The following is a 17,742-nucleotide window of genomic DNA, read 5'->3' on the forward strand; positions in this document are numbered from 1 at the left end:
TTGAAATATCCAGAAATGAACCGATTTGATTGTACACATGTTGGACTTTACTTTGAAAAATCTCCAAATCTATACAGTAAATATGTTTGATATTCAGTATGTAGGTAGTCAGAGAGGTCCTGAACCATGCATATCAGTCTCTCTCTGAACTTATTGAGCAAAGTGTTTTCATAGTACTTTGAAATATTCAGAAATGAACTGATTTGATACATGTTGGACTCTAAATCTATACAGTAAAAATACTCTCTCCATCCTGGAGAGGGACGTCAACAGACTCTTCAGGAGACAGAACCCACGCAAGGCAGCCGGGCCAAACTCTGTCTCTCCATCAATCCTGAAGCACTGTGCTGATCAGCTGTCTCCGGTGTTCACAGCCATATATACTGGAGATATGCCACGTACCAGCCTGCTTCAAGACCTCCACCATCATCCCTGTCCCCAAAAAAACAAAGATCACTGTACTAAATGATTACAGACCTGACCTCTGTGGTGATGAAGGCATTTGAGCGCCTTGTGCTGTGTCACCTCAAAGCCATCACTGACCCTCTCCTGGACCCCCTGCAGTTTGCCTACAGAGCCAACAGGTCTGTAGACGATGCAGTCAACGTTCACTTCATCCTCCATCACCTGGACTTCTCAGGAACCTACGCCAGGATCCTGTTTGTGGACTTCAGCTCTGCCTTCAACACCATCATTCCGGATCTGCTACAGGACAAGCTCTTCCAGCTGAGTGGAGTGTGCCTGACTCAACCTGCAGGTGGATCACAGACTTCCTGTCTGAAAGGAGGCAACACGTGAGGCTGGGGAAGCATGTCTCTGACTCCAGAACCATTAGCACCGGTTCCCCTCAAGGCTGTGTTCTTTCCCCTCTACAAACAGCTGCACCTCCAGTCACCAGTCAAACTCCTTAAGTTCGCAGATGACACCACCCTCATTGGGCTCATCTCTGGTGGGGATGAGTCCGCCTACTGGTGGGAGATTGACCATATGGTGACCTGGTGTGATCTGAACAACCTGGAGCTCAATGATCTGAAAACGGTGGAGATGATTGTTGACTACAGAAGGAACCCAGAGCAGCCCACCCCCATCACCCTGAGAGACGCCCCAGTCGTCACTGCGGAGTCCTTCCGCTTCCTGGGCACCATCATCTCCCAGGACCTCAAGTGGGAGCTGAACATCAACTCCCTCACCAAAAAAGCTCAACAGAGGATGTACTTCCTGCGGCAGCTGAAGAAGTTCAACCTGCCAAAGACAATGATGGTGCACTTCTACACCTGCATCATCGAGTCCATCCTCACCTCCTCCATATCCATCTGCTTCGCTGCTGGCACTGCCAACGACAAAGGCCGACTGCAGCGTATCGTCCGTTCTGCTGAGAAGGTGATTGGCTGCAATCTGCCATCTCTACAGGACCTGTTTGCCTCTAGGACTCTGAGGCGTGCAGGCAAGATTGTGGCTGATCCTTCCCACCCGGGTCACAAACTCTCTGAGGTTCTTCCCTCCGGCAGGAGGCTGCGGTGCATCAGGACGAAAGCCTCACGCCATAAGACTAGCTTCTTCCGGGCTGCAATTGGCCTTATCAACAAGGCCCTGGACCCCCACACCTCAAGGATGTGTTAAATTAACACATATTATATTATATTGCATTACATTGCCTATTGCAATTTATACTGTTCTACTGTTTTGCATTTTGAATTTCACTTTTAACTTTACCTTTAAAGGGACTCTTACCTTTGTTGCATTTTTACACTTTTTTTGGATAAGGTTAAATTGGTATTAATAAGGTAATGACACTCTAAAATGTAAGACAGACCCACAAGGAGTAAAAACAAACAATTATTTCACTCTCATAATATTTAGTGAAAACTTCAACCAATAAAATTCTTCGGACCGAAGGACCTTATTGGCGACAGACCTGTCTGTTTGCTGCATGGACATGCAGGTTTTCCATCTGCTTCTTGTGGCGCATTCGGGCCCGTCATCATATGTGAATGTAAATGTATATAACTTACCGGTGCTTCTGAATCCGAATCCATTGCTTTGGTAAACAAAAACTCACGTGCGTGCGCGGAGGCAGTAGCTTGTAAGTCTGCTTGTAAATAAAGTTTCTTCAAAAAAACACCGCGGATGGGAACGAGGGGGTGGGGCATTGGAGGAAGGCGGGATGATTTGAATGTGCTGTAATTCTCAAATGCAACAAAGGTAAGAGTCCTTTAAGACTTACAATACTGCCTCCGCGCACGCACGTGAGTTTTTGTTTACCAAAGCAATGGATTCGGATTCAGAAGCACCGGTAAGTTATGTACATTGATGACGCGGGCCCGAATGCGCCACAAGAAGCAGACGGAAAACCTGCATGTCCATGCAGCAAACAGACAGGTCTGTCGGCCAATAAGGTCCTTCGGTCCGAAGAATTTTATTGGTTGAAGTTTTCACTAAATATTATGAGAGTGAAATAATTGTTTGTTTTTACTCCTGGTGGGTCTGTCTTGCATTTTAGAGTGTCATTACCTTATTAATACCAATTTAACCTTATCCAAAAAAAGTGTAAAAATGCGACAAAGGTAAGAGTCCCTTTAATATCTTTTATCTTTTATATCTTTTTTTATTTTATATATTGTTTTTCTTATGTGTGTTGTATTTATTGTGTTTTTATGTTTTTATGTTCATTGTATGCACCAACAACCAGAGCAAATCCCAGGTAGGTGTAAACCTACTTGGCAATAAATACCTTCTGATTCTGATTCTGATCTGTCGTCACACAGAACTCTGTCGTAAATAACCTGGTTCTCTTGTGCGACCTTATCAAAGTTGAGCTCCTGCGTCCTGCACAGTATTCATGTCAGTGTGAAATAAATCAAGCTGTTTGTTGATCAGTCCTGATAAATTGTGAGCGTCTGATCTACAGTACAGTGTCTGGATGGTGAGACTGTGGAGCTTTATTACACCGTCTGTCTGTTTTTGATCTCTCCAACATCAGTCCCTCGTGTGTTTCATACGTGGCGAGCCAGACCTGATGTTGCTTTCGTGAGCGTCTGATCCCACGTTGTGCAGCAGAAACATGAAGCCTGGAAACTCACCATGCAGCACTCTCCAGCGTCCGTGTTCTCACCCTGTCTGCTCCCTGCAGCTTTTCCCTCTCAGACGTCGAGCGCATCAATATGTCCCCGGCTGAGTGTGAGTGTGAGCTGTATTTACAGCTGCAGGAGCTGATGGGCTGCACATTAGCTGCTTACTTTCTCAAGTGGAAACTGCACACTTGACAATCGGGATAACTTACGGCCAAATAGTTTACAGCCCAATTTTCCTTGTCAGTGGCTCCTTCTGTGGATAAAATACTACCTCAGACACTCGATGCTGAGAGTGTGTCGGCCCCCTAGATGAACCATCAGGCTGGTTTGCATCTTACTGCAGCTCTGTGTGTTGTTTCTAAGTGTTAGATGTATTCTTGGACAACTCTATTATCACCCACATTCATCAAAATCATCTGCTTTGATGTTTTAAAACACATATGTCAAAAGGAAAGAAACACAGATATCATTTTTTTCAAATTCACTTGGCTTTTTATTCACATTTCATATCAGCTGACGTCTCCACAGCTCCGTCTGTCCATACATTCTACAACTTCTCTGAAATGGTCCTTCTTTCCCATCCTAACTGATGGAGACAAGAGGTGGGACCACCGCCATCACAAATAATAACAATAATAATTATAATAGTCTTAAAAAAATAATAATAAAAGCAGCATTGAATCAACTAGTTCTGATTTCTCTCTCCCTTCATCACTAGCATCTTTGTATTACATTTACCTGAATGTAACCATCACTGATCAGTTTTAAAAACATAGAATTAGTTTGTGATAAGTAAACATCACCATCATCATCATTCACCATCAGAATCAGACTCCACACTCAAAATAACATTAATAATATTAATTATTAATAATAATAATAATAATAATGATAATAATAATGTAGGATACAAACTCAGAAGTAAAAAAAAGTGACTCAAGCTTTTTTAGGAAAGAAAATGTGTTTGTGTTTGTACGGTGTGTGTGTGTGTGTGTGTGTGTTGGTGTGTGTCAACTGCATATGCTGTGTCCTGCGCAAGCCTTTTATCTTAGATCCAGAGTCTAGATCTGCTTAGTTTGTTTGTTTGTTTGTTTGTGTGTTTCTCTGTTTGTTTGTTTGTGGTCATTAAGACAGTTGTGTGAACAGTAGACAGACACTGTCTGGTACCAGCGAGCTACAGCAGGGCGCCACAAACATCAGCAGGGAGGACGGCTCCTGTGACTGCCAACAGCATGTTAGCACTGGTTCCACAGCGGCACACCTTGACCCACAGCTCCCACAGCTACCACACACACACTCGTGCCCCTTTCAGACATGTAGTGGTGACAGTCTTAATAAGCTGCACCCACAGTGTTACACAGTGCAAGTCTGAACTGAATATCGTCACAGTCACATAAAGGCGGCAGCAGCACAAACTGTGCATATTAAAAGTGAAACTTCTTCCTACGAGACATTTATGGTTCCCATTAGAAATGTGTTTTTCCTTTTCTGTGTTGAACCAGTTGATGCCACATACAGTATCTCCATCCATCAATAAGAATAATAAAGTAGCATTTGTGCTCAAATGTGACAGTTGTTGTTTTCTTTAATCAAATAATTCCCTATCAAATCTGATTAAACTTCACGCACCCAGCTTTGATACAGTGGATCAGGTGAGTTTCTGAACATCAAACTCTCAATAGATAACAACTGAACCTCTTTTTTTAAACTTTGATTGTTTGTTAAATTGAAGTTACAGAGGAGTATTTTAAGATCTGATGCCAGGTTGTTAAGCAGTTTTTGTTAAAATTATGTAACGTCAGATCAGACTATACTATTTTCTTTTCCTTTGTGGTATGTGGCAAAAAGGGATCCTTAATGTTTCAGGTGTTATTCATGATGCAGCAAATGTAGCATCCTGTCCTTCTGTACTGTTGCTGTGTTGGATGTTTCAGTAGAGGACAGGCCATGTTAATAAACTGATAAATGATCCAATTAATGAGTGAGAAACATTAAGACTTAGAACTCTTAAAGAATTTTAAAATCCATCACTGATACACTTCGATTCCCATGATTACTTTTTCACTCCACTGCTCTGTCCCACTCTGCTGTCTGGTACTTTAGTTTCTTAATATTATATTTATACCATGTCTGAAAGAGGCTAAACTATCCCCAAATCTCTGCATGCAGCCAGGAGCTCATTCCCCCTGATGTTTCCATCTACTCTGTGTGCAGTGGGAGCTTTAGGTTCGGCCCCGAGTCGTCACATAATAATGACATTTGTGCTAAAATGCTGTCGGACGTCTGGGCTGTCACCTGTGCCAGTGGAGACTGTGGACTCACTCTGTGGTTTCCAACTTAAACACACTGTCCCTGACTGTACGTCAGAAAGGCCTCCGAGGGTAGGATTAGTGTGCCTTCTCGCCGCAGTTCTCACTCTCACCACTAGATGGTGGTGTTCATCTAACCACCGTCTCCCAGAGGATGGGCTCACTCTGAGGGGAGCCCATCATCAATCATTTATTTCCAAAAATCCAAAACTAATGAAAGAGCAGCTTCAATATCCAAAATAATCTGGAGCTGTCGTGTCCTCCACATGAAGGACGGACCTCCGCCATCAGTTCATCCACCATCCTTCCGTCCATTCCTCCTCGTATAAATCCATCGGGTGTTGAGCTTTGGCGCTCTCAGTGTGGACATTCTTCCATCCGTCTTCCGTGTCTGCATCTTTTTTAAATAAATGTGTTTCATCAGTCCACCCTTCGACTTCCTGGTGGTCTGATTCGTGGCGTTGTTCAGTTGGTCCTGTTGCTGTCAGTCACTGGTACTGGAGGTAATTTTTGAGAGACTGAGGAAGAGGGAGGCTCTCGATCTCCTGAAGCCGCTCCCGACCCAACGCCAGGCGGGCGGCACGGCGACACAGGTCCATCAGAGGAAGAGGCTCGGCTGCAGAAAGGGAAGTAGAGAGAGATGCTATTAGTCTGAGAGCAAACTTGAGATATGTCATGAATTGATTTGCCTGTATGTTTCTGTTGGTACTTGCACCTCTGTCTTTTTAAACATGCATAATACATCCTTATATTTGTTATGCATGAACAAGTTCCTGAGAGATCTATATAGGCACCTGTATTTGAACTCATTGAATAAAGAACACCATCTGTCACAAGGACATTCTGTCCTGCTGAAAAGATTATTCTAATCAAACCATTTCAAAGGAAAACATAATATATATATATATAATTTGATCAAGAACTTTTGGGGCTTTTGTGCAGAAGCACAATGTTTTTGTTACACAGACACTTTCTAATCTCTACGAGTGCCGTGTCAGCCTCTCGTCTCTGACCTTTAACTTCACATGGGGATGAAGGAAGTAACAGATACTGGAGACTGCGGTCTGAGCTGCATGACAGACCACAGAGAGGAGGAGGAAGAGGAGGAGGAGGAGGAGGAAGGACTATGGTCAGAAGAAACCTGTCTGAAACCAGTGTTGGTGTAGCTGTTGTCTCTTGGTCCATAGTTATAGAATTGCCACATTTGATGTTATTGAGCACATCAAACTTCAAATATTTTAGCAGCTTCTAAAGAGAAAACTCCAACAATTTCAAATCTAAAAAAAAAAACAATAAAAAAACAACTTGCTAAGTTTGCCTCCAGAGCCTGATTGATTAATAGACATTTGCAGAGCTGTATGGTTGACTTCCAACCGGCTGTTTATTTGTTTCCTCTGCTCCCTACTCTTTGTCCTTCTCCCTTCATTGTGTGTTAGCAACCTGGCCTCACAGCTTTGATTTTATAGCGTCATCTGTTTTAATTAATGGTAATGACCACATCTGATTGGTCTAATTACACAGCACAGCGGAGTGGGAGGGGGGAGGATTGAGGGTGAGGAGAGGAGATGTATGCAAAGATGAACTCCGTGATCCAACAAACCCCCTGCCCCAAACCCCCCCCCCCCCACACACCAGAGGACACACGCTCCACGGCAGGCACATACTGTCCTGCGTACACACATGCTTTACTGCACTGCACAGCCTTTGAACTACATGACTCCCACAACAACACAATGGCGCCCGACCATCGGTGGAGAAGAAATGCAGGCAAATTAAGAAGTGGAGCAGAACAGCAACAAAGGAAGTCACTCCGATGGAAAAGGGAGGGGTGACAGAAACAGTGACAATGAAGAGGAGGGTTGAAAGAGGTAGAGTGAAAGTCAATCATTAGGAGACAGAGAGACTGTAACTGGCAGGAAACGTTTGAAGTGTAAATGTGTAAAGTTGTAAGAAAAAAAAACAGAGACAGGGGGAGATACCCTCTGAGATAAAGTATTTATCTGGACGGCCGGTAATTAGTGGCGTGGATCATCATTTTGAGGTGTTAAAAGCTGAGGAGGATCCTGAAGTGACAGTAAAACACAGTCTACGAGTCTGAGTCGCCCTGCTTCTCTTACAGGACAAACACACGCTGCCATCACCTGTTGTAATCCTGGACGTCCTCTGCTGATGCTTGTTCAAGGTTAAACCAACAGGACAGAGCACAGTCCACACACACACACACACACACACACACACACACACACACACACACACACACACACACACACACACACACACACACACACACACACACACACACACACACACACACACACACACACACACACACACACACACACACACACACACACACACACACACACGCACACACGCTAACTGTGTCCTTGCAGTGGCTCTGTCAATGCTCACCCGCGCTCGCCACAGAATCACTTGTGCACAGTCACGATGATATAAGAGCACAGTTGATTTTAAGTTTGCCCTCACTTTGACTCTCCCACTACGCTGCTGCCACTACGAGAGCTGCTTTCATCTCAGCTGATACGAGGCACAGTGGATGAATGCTGCTGTGCGGTGCCTGAGCCATCAACACGACATATAAATCCATATAGTAATTTTCCTTATAAAGTTATCTGACACATATTTTTCGCAGGAGAAAGTGAATGTTATGTTTCAATCAAAAACCCATCACCACATGACAGCACATTGTACTTGCTGTGGTCCCAGAGATAATAATTGAGACAGTGCAGATGTTGAGCTCTGCAGATAAGCTGAGACTGGTTGCTCAAAATTATTATTATTATTATTACTAAAGCAATTTACTGCTGCTTAATAACACCATTATATCCAAGTATCACTCTTATTATTTTCATTATGACAACCAGTATAGTTAAAATACGATAATCACACTACTCTCTCTCCCCTCTCCCTCATATGTCTTCTCTCACCTGACCAGCTGAGGAAGATGGCCGCCAACATAGTGTCTGGTTCTGCACAAGGTTTTCTATAAGACTGTGAGGGATCAACCATATGTAAGATGTTTGAGATAATGTTTGTTGGGATTTGGCTCTGTACAATTCAAATTGAATTAAATTTCCCTTTCCCGTTGCAGTGAAACATATTCCCCTGTACAAATGTTATACAGTAGGAGATGTTTCTTCAATCTACATACTTGGTTAATGACTCCTAAAATGAAGAATGTTTAAGGTACTGGTTGATCAATTGGATGTTGTTCATTGTACAGCTTGAAGTCTCATCCGTGATTACGTGTGCGGTATTAAGGGTTGAGGGCAGGTAATTTGTTTCGGAGACACTTTTCATCTTATTTATTGAATTTCCGATAGATACAATATAAAAAGAAGGTTCTCTGAAAAAACAAGACATGAAAGCAGAGATGAAAGCTGAAAGTAATCAAGCGAGTTGTGGAAAAGTGTTTTTACCAGGTTTAATTACCTGCTCTGACTCCTACTCAGACCTCTTCAGATAATTCTGTGTGTGCTGCAGCCCACAAGCTGGCTTCTTTTCGCCTTGCTGAACTAATAAGAACAAGTGGAAAACCATGATTGTGATGGTTGAGGTTTGGTTTATGGGCTGTAAGAAATGCACAATGAGTGTCCTCACAAAGGTAGAATTGTACAAGTGTGTGAGTTGTGTGCACTAACCTGTCAAAGGGAGCAATTTGCCACCAAATGCCATTAATTAGAGCGCTGGTAGGATCTTTAGTGCTCAATAATGTGGAGACAGTTTCAGCAAACAACACTTTGGCTTCAAACTCTCTGTCTCTCTGTCTTTCTTTCTGTCTTCCCCTCTCCAGAAAAACAACTTCAAATAATACAAATGAAAATAGACTGAAATGGTAAAAATTCACTGTTTTTTGTCACTGCGACGTCTCTTAATTAGCCGCTGTTACTGGAATGAGAGTTAAAGATCAAAATACACTCAAACCTCCTGGAGTCATTTCTTCCTCAGTGAGAAGTGAAGTATCCGGAAACAGCCCAGCTCTGTCTGCCATAATGTCAGGGATACTTTCTATGGAGCCTCTAGAATGCATTATTAATACCCTCACAATGAATTCTAATTATAACCTAATGTGTTGTAATAGCTTCTATGAGCCTTTATTGTAATGCATTAAGTCTTATAGATGTTTCAGACATAACAACAGCCGCAAAGAACCACAGAGTGTTGAGTGGAAACTATCAGCGTTCATCACAGACTCCCCTCTCACACACGGGAAGCAGCATTACCTTTTGTATCCCTTAAACTTCTGAAAAATAAAAAGATTGACTATAATTACCTGTCTTTTTTAAATTTCTGTAATCATAGAAAGCTTTCGACATCTTCTAATCTTATAAATCATCTTTGAAAACATTGTAACTAAACTGTATACAAAGTCATACCATCATATTTTAATCTATTTTTATGTGAATATTTTAATTTCTACCTAATTTGTGTTATTTTTCTCTTTTTTCTTGTTATTTTAATCTTTTTACATATATTACCACTGCGTATGAAATGGGCTCTACAAATGAAACTTCCTTGCCTTAATGACTTTACACATGTTACAGTGTGTTAATGTAGCTGTACAGTTTAATGCGACAGGAGGTATTTAACACGTACCAGCTCATAATATTATTCTATCTTTAGGGGATCCTTTCTATAAGTTAGCGTTCTCTCCATGTTAATCACAAGCTGCCCTCTACATTTCTACAGTGACCTTTTGTTGCGTTATACAAGTTATTAGCAGGGTTAATGACTTTCATTGCATTTCTCGGTGCATTAACAATAAGGTTTAATTCTTAATGACACATTTTCCATTATGTTTCATCCTATAAGCAGCTCCCCAAGCTAATGAGCAGATTCATTGTGGATGATCAGCAGTGGGTAATTTACATCTGCATCATTACACACTCAGTGCATTAAGAGGAATGATGCCTCAGAATGAATATCATCACTGTGGGTGAAGAGATTTACCTGTAGGTCGTCACAGATACGTCACATTGATGAATAAGATACCACCAGAATACACAGTGGACCCTAATGAGTTATTTTGGATTTCCTCAGAGTATAATTGCTCTATTTTTATTGAAATCAATTATTTCAAGTTATTATAATAACTTTCTAATTGAGATACTGGTCGTCAAAATGAGTTCAGAGTGTTTGAGAGCTAAACTGCCAGATGAAACCAGAATAATTCCTGAGGGAAAACCGCCCCTAGACCACAGGACTTTTTAATGAAAATATAATTATTATTATAGTGATAATGAAAAATAAAAGTAATTTCTCTCCTTTTTTCAGAGTGCTTGTTCAGGCAGATGTTGGCAGCACTGGGAATCAAACCAGCAACCTTTAATGTTTTTTTCCACATTCTGCTGTGACAGCTCTATTTGCACAAGAGTGGCAGGCCTCTATTAATTCATCAGGAGGGTAAACTGATGACGACGGTGTGCGGAGGGATCTCAGCGAGTGAAGGACTGCTTCCCTGATGAGACATTTTATATGGATATGAAGTGTGACCCTGGGTCTGCTGTGATGGGAACAAGAAGTAATAGGGTCACACAGAATGACATGACGCCTGTAATGAGATTCAGTTGCACAGCAGTGCAGAGCAGGAGTTATTGTCTGTAGACAATGATAATGGGAGAGAAGGTGAAAATGGCAACCGCAGCATCACTCTGATGATGGATGTCAAAACTGACCTGAGGTGAAGCCTAGGATCTAAATAAAGCCTGAGACGCCATCAGAGAGAAACTAGTCATAGAAAAAGAAGAAATACTCAAAGTCAAAGTCCGGTAAAGATGAAGTATGATGACACTAGAGCTAGGGACTATTTTTCCTAAGATGTTAAGATGGATTAGGATGTTGAATGGTTTCCATGGAAATAGTTGATTGACATTTGAGAACCTCCAATGGTTCACTGGGGCAGATGGCACTGTAGCAATTTAATAAACTTATGTTTGTTCCAATTCACTGATTACGGGACCAACATTCCCACCGCCTGAACCAAATGTGTAAAATGGCTCTGTTCCTACCTGGTGGTGTGTGGAGTCACGTCATCCATCTTTATATACAGTCTATGATTTTAACCAATAAAAAAAAACTGGAGATGTTTTATATATGTTGATTTCTTAGCAAAAAAATCAGCTAGATTTAAGATGATGAAGCTTCTCAAACGGCCTCAGAGACTGGCGATGACAAACACAAACGTTACATATAGAATGGACGGCTCAGGCTCAACATGATCCTCTCCTCTTTCTCTCTCTCAAGTCTCTCATTTTGCCACAGCTCCATCTCATCTGTAAAAGAACACCTCTCTCCTCCTGCGGTGCTTTTCCACCTGTAAAGAGGAAACCTCTTCAGCCGCTGCCTTCTTCTCTGCCCTTCTTTATCACTCCCATACTGTTTCGCTCCTTACACTCTCGAAGGTTGAAGTGTTTGATCGTTCCCTGGCACATCACAAACTATCACTGGGTGAAAACTGCTTTATCTCCAAACTGTCAACAGGAGACACAAAAGTGTGTGTGTGTGTGTGTGTTTATCCTGATGACAATGCAGTTTTTATCATTATCTGCCTGATTTTTCGGAGGAGCTTCAAAGCCCGAGAGGTTAAAGAATTAGAGGAGCATGTAATCCTTTAATCCTTTAATTAAAGTCAATGTAATAGAATAATGAATAAAAATGTAATTACAAGGCTTTCCACGACAACAGTGGTACAATTGAAAGTAAAGCACAAGCCCATATGTCTACTCATATGGATGTGTACATATGGGACAAGCAAATAGTTAAAGGATTAACAAACAGCTCAATAATGTGACCTCTGGTGTATTTCTCCCCCAATACAAAGCTTTTTCTGTCCTGATCTAATGTCACAATGCAGGCCCGCTGGAGCAGCCGCAGCATGTTTGTCCTGTTAACGTGAAACGAGAACAAACATTTATATAAAGGAACTCCACAAACCTGTCTGGTACAGACCTCGACAGTCGAGAAAAACATGCAGACACAAAGAGCACCCGTGTATGCGATGTCACGAATACAGGAAATCAAACAGATCAACACACATCGCTGGAAAAAATCAGGGAAGATCAGATAAAACAATATGAAATAAACAAAGAGAAAACACACACACACACACAGAGCTCCTTGCATATGCATATACAGAGGCTTTGAGCTCAGTCGAGGGCAAATAATTCCAACACAGTCACAAGTAGGGCTGGGTCCTGAACTTCATGACTTAATATTTACTCTGGAATATGTCTGTGGTCGAACCATAGGCTGTTTATAAAGAGGGATGATGTGCCTCAGCTGCCTCTGACTATCAGAAAGGATTTGTGCCGTAGTGAGGCGCCGAAGATGCTCAACCAATCAGGAGTCCGGCTGTCAGCTGTCGATCATTAGATCAGATAAGATTAGATTCAACTTTATTGTCATTGCACAGTACAAGTACTTATACAACGAAATGCAGTTTAGCATCTAACCAGAAGTGCAAAAAAGGCAGTAAAAGTGCAGAGTATTGTGCATATTTAAAGTGAATATGTAAATAAATAAGCGCAAGGCTGTTCTGAGTGAACAGACTTGAAACGAGTAGGCAGATAACTATTTTGCTAAATCTGGGGAGACGCTGAGCCTCGTTTCACCTCGTTTTTATAGAATCAAATAACTAATTGAAACCAAACTTAATGGTACAAATGAACACTTGAACATTCATCAGAGTGATAAGAACTACCTGAAATGGCATAAAATCATTTTTAAGAAAAAAATGTATTAAATGTATGTTTTAGTTTGGTCCATGTCCCATCCCCTAACATGGAGGAGGCAGGATTTATAACCTATACTGCAGCCAGCCACCAGGTGGTGATTGGGCCGCACTTTGAAGGAGCAGAAACTTAGGAAGGACTGTATGTTCAGAATGAGCAGGTGCAACAAAATCCAAGAAAAGTCCAAAGGCTTCAAATGTCATTGGACGTGTTGTTGTTTCAACAACACAAAGGGAAAGAGTAAGTACAGAACTTAGAATCCTTCTGCCAATTATAATTTATATGACAAGTTTTGTGAGCTATTGCACTGCAGGCTCTTGCTTTGACTCTCATACTGTATGCACAACATCACTATGCACTGTATTAATATGAAGCCTGCATCTACTGACAGAGGACAGCAGTGTAGTACAAGGTGATTAATAATGTCCCAAATTACAATTAAGGTTAATTCTGCAGATTAATGGCTGCTTTGAAAATGTGAGTTTATGATTTAAGAAAGAAAACAGAACATTTTTAGACATCACTCAAACAAAGAGCAAACACAACAAAGAAGGGACTGTTAGGAGGTGCATCTCTACACTCTGAGCAAACACACAAGACGTTGAACTCTGCCAAACACCGAACGTCCTTCACAAGGAAAGACAAGTCGCCGTTATCCATAACTAATGTACCTCCGGCGGTGTCCTGTATCTTTTTCCGCGGTAAATTGTGCAACACTCAAGTTTTTTGCATAATCACACTTTAAGACAGTTTGAAGCATCCGTTATTCAGACCTCAAGCAGACCTGCTGCGACAATCCATGGAGGATTTGTTAGAAAACCCTTTTGTGCTAAAAAAAGGATGCAGCCACGGCGTGGGAGGACTAATGGCTGCAAACATAGTTGCACTAAGTCCAGCCCACACAGATTTAGGGTAGGAAAAATAAAAAAAACTGTCCCTCAAGTCCTCTGTGAACACTCCATCTTGAAATATTTGGCTAAAGCATAACGTTGGTGGCTCAAGTATTAGTTATGAGTCATTTAGCATCTTATCAGCCACATAAGTGTCACACAGAAAGATGGGCATTGTGGGCAGAGCTGACTATACTACAGAGAGGAGTTGGTGGTAATACAAGCCATGGCACTGTTTCTTTTTAAAGCCCTGTTCTCTCTTTTTCCTCCTGCATTCCTGTAAATCCACCGCTCGCTGTCTCCTCTGGGATGAGACGGTGAGAGAGATGAGAGAAAAAAACTGGAGGAGGAAAGATGAGAAGGAGAGGTAGAAAAAGTAAAAGACTGGGGGAGGAGGACTGGGGTGAGGAAGAGGAGACGAGATGAAGAGATGAAGTAGAGGAGGAGGAGAAGCGGTCATGAGATGAGAGGGGAAGGACGCACTGAGAGAGGAGAGCCTGCTGTCTGACCCTCAGACATCCTTGACTGCTACACACGACATGGAGGTGGACTTCACTCATAAATATGTCAATATTAGAGAAAATATGTTGCTATGATTTACCAAGCACAGCCATCAATTCATATTCCTGCTTACATGCAGTTTAACAAAGCGATAAAACATCCCTCATCCCTGGGTGAGGATGTAGTTAAACTATTGTAGAGCCACACAGAAGCTCAAGACCTACATCTCTTAAGGGAATAAAATAGAATGCTTTCTGACTTCAATGCTGCTTTCCCCTCTAACTTTATAATATTGTATTTTACAATTAAATGTAGATAGCCTGTTATATATTTGAAGACCAATGTCGTCTGTATGAATATGAGAATGAAAGAACAAGGAAATGTTTGGACAATCTGAAGTGGTACATAGCTGTTAATATTGAGGTGATATAATATATAGTAATTGTTGATTCTCAATCATGAATACTGACGTCTGTAAATACACACTTAAATATATTTCCCATATTATAACACTCATTCTTGCCAGAAGTGCCTTTTGAGTACTTAATGCTTTATGTACTAATTTCTAGATTTTTATTTTTATCATGAATACTGACGTCTGTAAATACACACTTAAATATATTTCCCATATTATAACACTCATTCTTGCCAGAAGTGCCTTTTGAGTACTTAATGCTTTATGTACTAATTTCTAGATTTTTATAATTTCTAGATTTTTATCATGAATACTGACGTCTGTAAATACACACTTAAATATATTTCCCATATTATAACACTCATTCTTGCCAGAAGTGCCTTTTGAGTACTTAATGCTTTATGTACTAATTTCTAAATTTTTATTTTTCCAGTCCATGAGGCAGTGTCAGCCAGTTTCATCTGTTCACCCTTTATCTGTTTGTGTATCAGCTCAGTTGGACATAACACTGACTTTGTACTACAGATGTAGCCGAGCAAATTCTGTTGTCCAGTTCAATTGATTCGGACATTTGCGTTCACACGTACAGCTCCTCAGCGTAATGCTCAGAGAAGTTCAGCTTTTAAGTGTTGCCGTGCGCTGCCTCTGTCTGGGTAACAAACTGCTGCCCCGCCTCTATGACTCTCACAGATAGGTGTGAATCTCACTGCCAGGGCAACACTGTCTTCTAAAGAAAGTAGCAACGGTTTGTCCAAAAAAGGCGCAAAACTTCATAAGAGAATGTGACAGCTAAAGCTATAAACAACAGCAGTACAACATTGTATGATTTGCATATGTAGGCTACGCACTTATATGATAGTTTCCAGTAAATAATAACACTTTAAGATTTTGTTGATTATTCTACAAGAAATGACTAGAAATGAGTTTACTACAACTACTTGAAGTCTCTTGAAAACTAACCTTTCAGGAAGAACCAAACTATGAGGAGAATGAGGACAAAAACAATTATATCTACATTCATACTGTAAGTGACACCAACATGTACAGATCAGATAGACAACCTTATTAGACAGCTCATGATATGGATGATTAGGAAAACTTACTTTTGTAACTACTGTTTTATGTGAGTGTGTGTGTGTGTGTATCACCTAAAAGTACAAAGGGAGATGCAGAATAGGTGAAACTGACAGAGACAAGACAGAATCAGGATCAGAGAGTGAAGATCAAAACAACAAAAGGAAAGACCGAGGGGGGGAACTTTTCTGGAGCTACGGTGGATTGTGTGTGTGTGAGTAAAGTAGGGAAACCGCACGTGCATTAACACAAGCATGAGCTCACACACATGCGCACACGCAGCAGGCAGGCTTTAACACTAACCTCAGTGTGACGGAGGCAAACCAAGATAAAAACGGCTGATCCCTTCTCTGGCCTTACCGGTCAGGTCAGAGTGTGTTTTTATCTGGGTGCATGTTTACTCTCTCTCTCTCGCTCTCTCACTAACACACACACACACACTAACAAGCGGCAGAAGATCATTGGACATAAACCCAGAGAGAGAGAGAGAGAGAGAAGTAAGAAGCATAGGGAAGCTGGACAGAAGAGAAAGAAAGGTGTAAGACTGGAGATTAACACTCCACCTGCCTGCTTTTAAAGATCAGCTGATTTACAGGGGGAGGTTGGAGACATTTACTTTAGAGTAGAAGACAGCTGTATATTTACATGTCATCATTACCACCCGTGCTCCCCTCCACTTCTTCCTGCAGTACAAGCACTGAAGCTAATTGCTGCAAGTGTATACCTGCTGCGTGGAAATTGCCTCGAGTCATTCTGTCATTCTGCAAATCACAAAGTGTAGTAACCTTATGAAGCAGGTATGAAGAATACAGGATTTCATTACATATAAATATGCTAGAAACTTGCATCAGAGCATGGACTCTTTAAGTGGCTCGGCAGCAATTTAGTACTTTAGTACTATAGCATTAAATTAAAGAAAACAAGAATAGTAAAAAGTGAGTAAAAACTGATGATGTAGAGGCTGCGTTTTCTCGACTTTCTGTTCCTGGATTACGCCAGTCAAATATTATATAGCATATATTTTATATTTAGCATCATGCATCAACAGTATACAGCACCATGCAGCCTCCATATCGGTACATGCTTACAAGCAGACACAACACACACTTTTCCATCTGCTAACACAAAATGTCAAAATGTCAAGCACAGAGATAACCAACAATGACACCAGGCATATGCACAAACACATACAGAGACGAGAGTAACAATAATCTGTGAGGTGCACGGGCTCAGATTAAGGTTGCAGATGGACCAAACATGTGAGCCCTGATACAGTGAGCGGCAGAAGGAGGCCAGAGAATTCACACAAACAAATCACGTGTAAGAGGTTTGATGTGTGTAAAATGTCAGAGATCCGTTGCTTTTAAAAAAAGTGTTAAACGGTAATTTTGTTTTGACAGCTGTAGAACAATGACGCACAAGGCTGCAGGAGGAAATCACTTTGTACAGGAAATGGAGTCAGAAGATAAGTTTGTTTTAACTGAATCATTTCATTTATTTGCTATGGAATTGAATAAAAAATGTAATTAACGATTTGATTTAAGTTTAGATTTTTGGTGATGATTGACTGGCTAAGCCCAAAGTTCATATACCACAATTGTATTTTTTAATGCATGTCAAATATGTAGTTCATGATACCTCAGGTACGCATGTCCACTTTTCTGAAGGTATATTTACATTAACAAATGCACAGGTCTATATGAATATGAATGCATGTGTAAAATGTACACT

At 41.2% G+C, this 17,742-nt stretch overlaps 1 protein-coding gene across 1 annotated transcript in view; it reads right to left on the reverse strand.

The window, feature by feature from the left end:
* Nucleotides 1–3,561: 3,561 nt before the first annotated feature.
* The window catches only part of LOC133018094 (SPRY domain-containing SOCS box protein 4-like), an 80,520-nt gene continuing 66,339 nt past the window's right edge, over nt 3,562–17,742 (reverse strand). The window contains exon 3 of the mRNA XM_061084396.1: nt 3,562–5,996. Coding sequence (XP_060940379.1) covers nt 5,869–5,996 — 128 coding nt within the window. The 3' untranslated portion in view covers nt 3,562–5,868. The remainder of the gene's footprint in view (nt 5,997–17,742) is intronic.

This window comes from Limanda limanda, chromosome 13 (genome assembly GCF_963576545.1).
Source record: "Limanda limanda chromosome 13, fLimLim1.1, whole genome shotgun sequence".
In the NCBI taxonomy this organism is placed as follows: Eukaryota; Metazoa; Chordata; class Actinopteri; order Pleuronectiformes; family Pleuronectidae; genus Limanda; species Limanda limanda.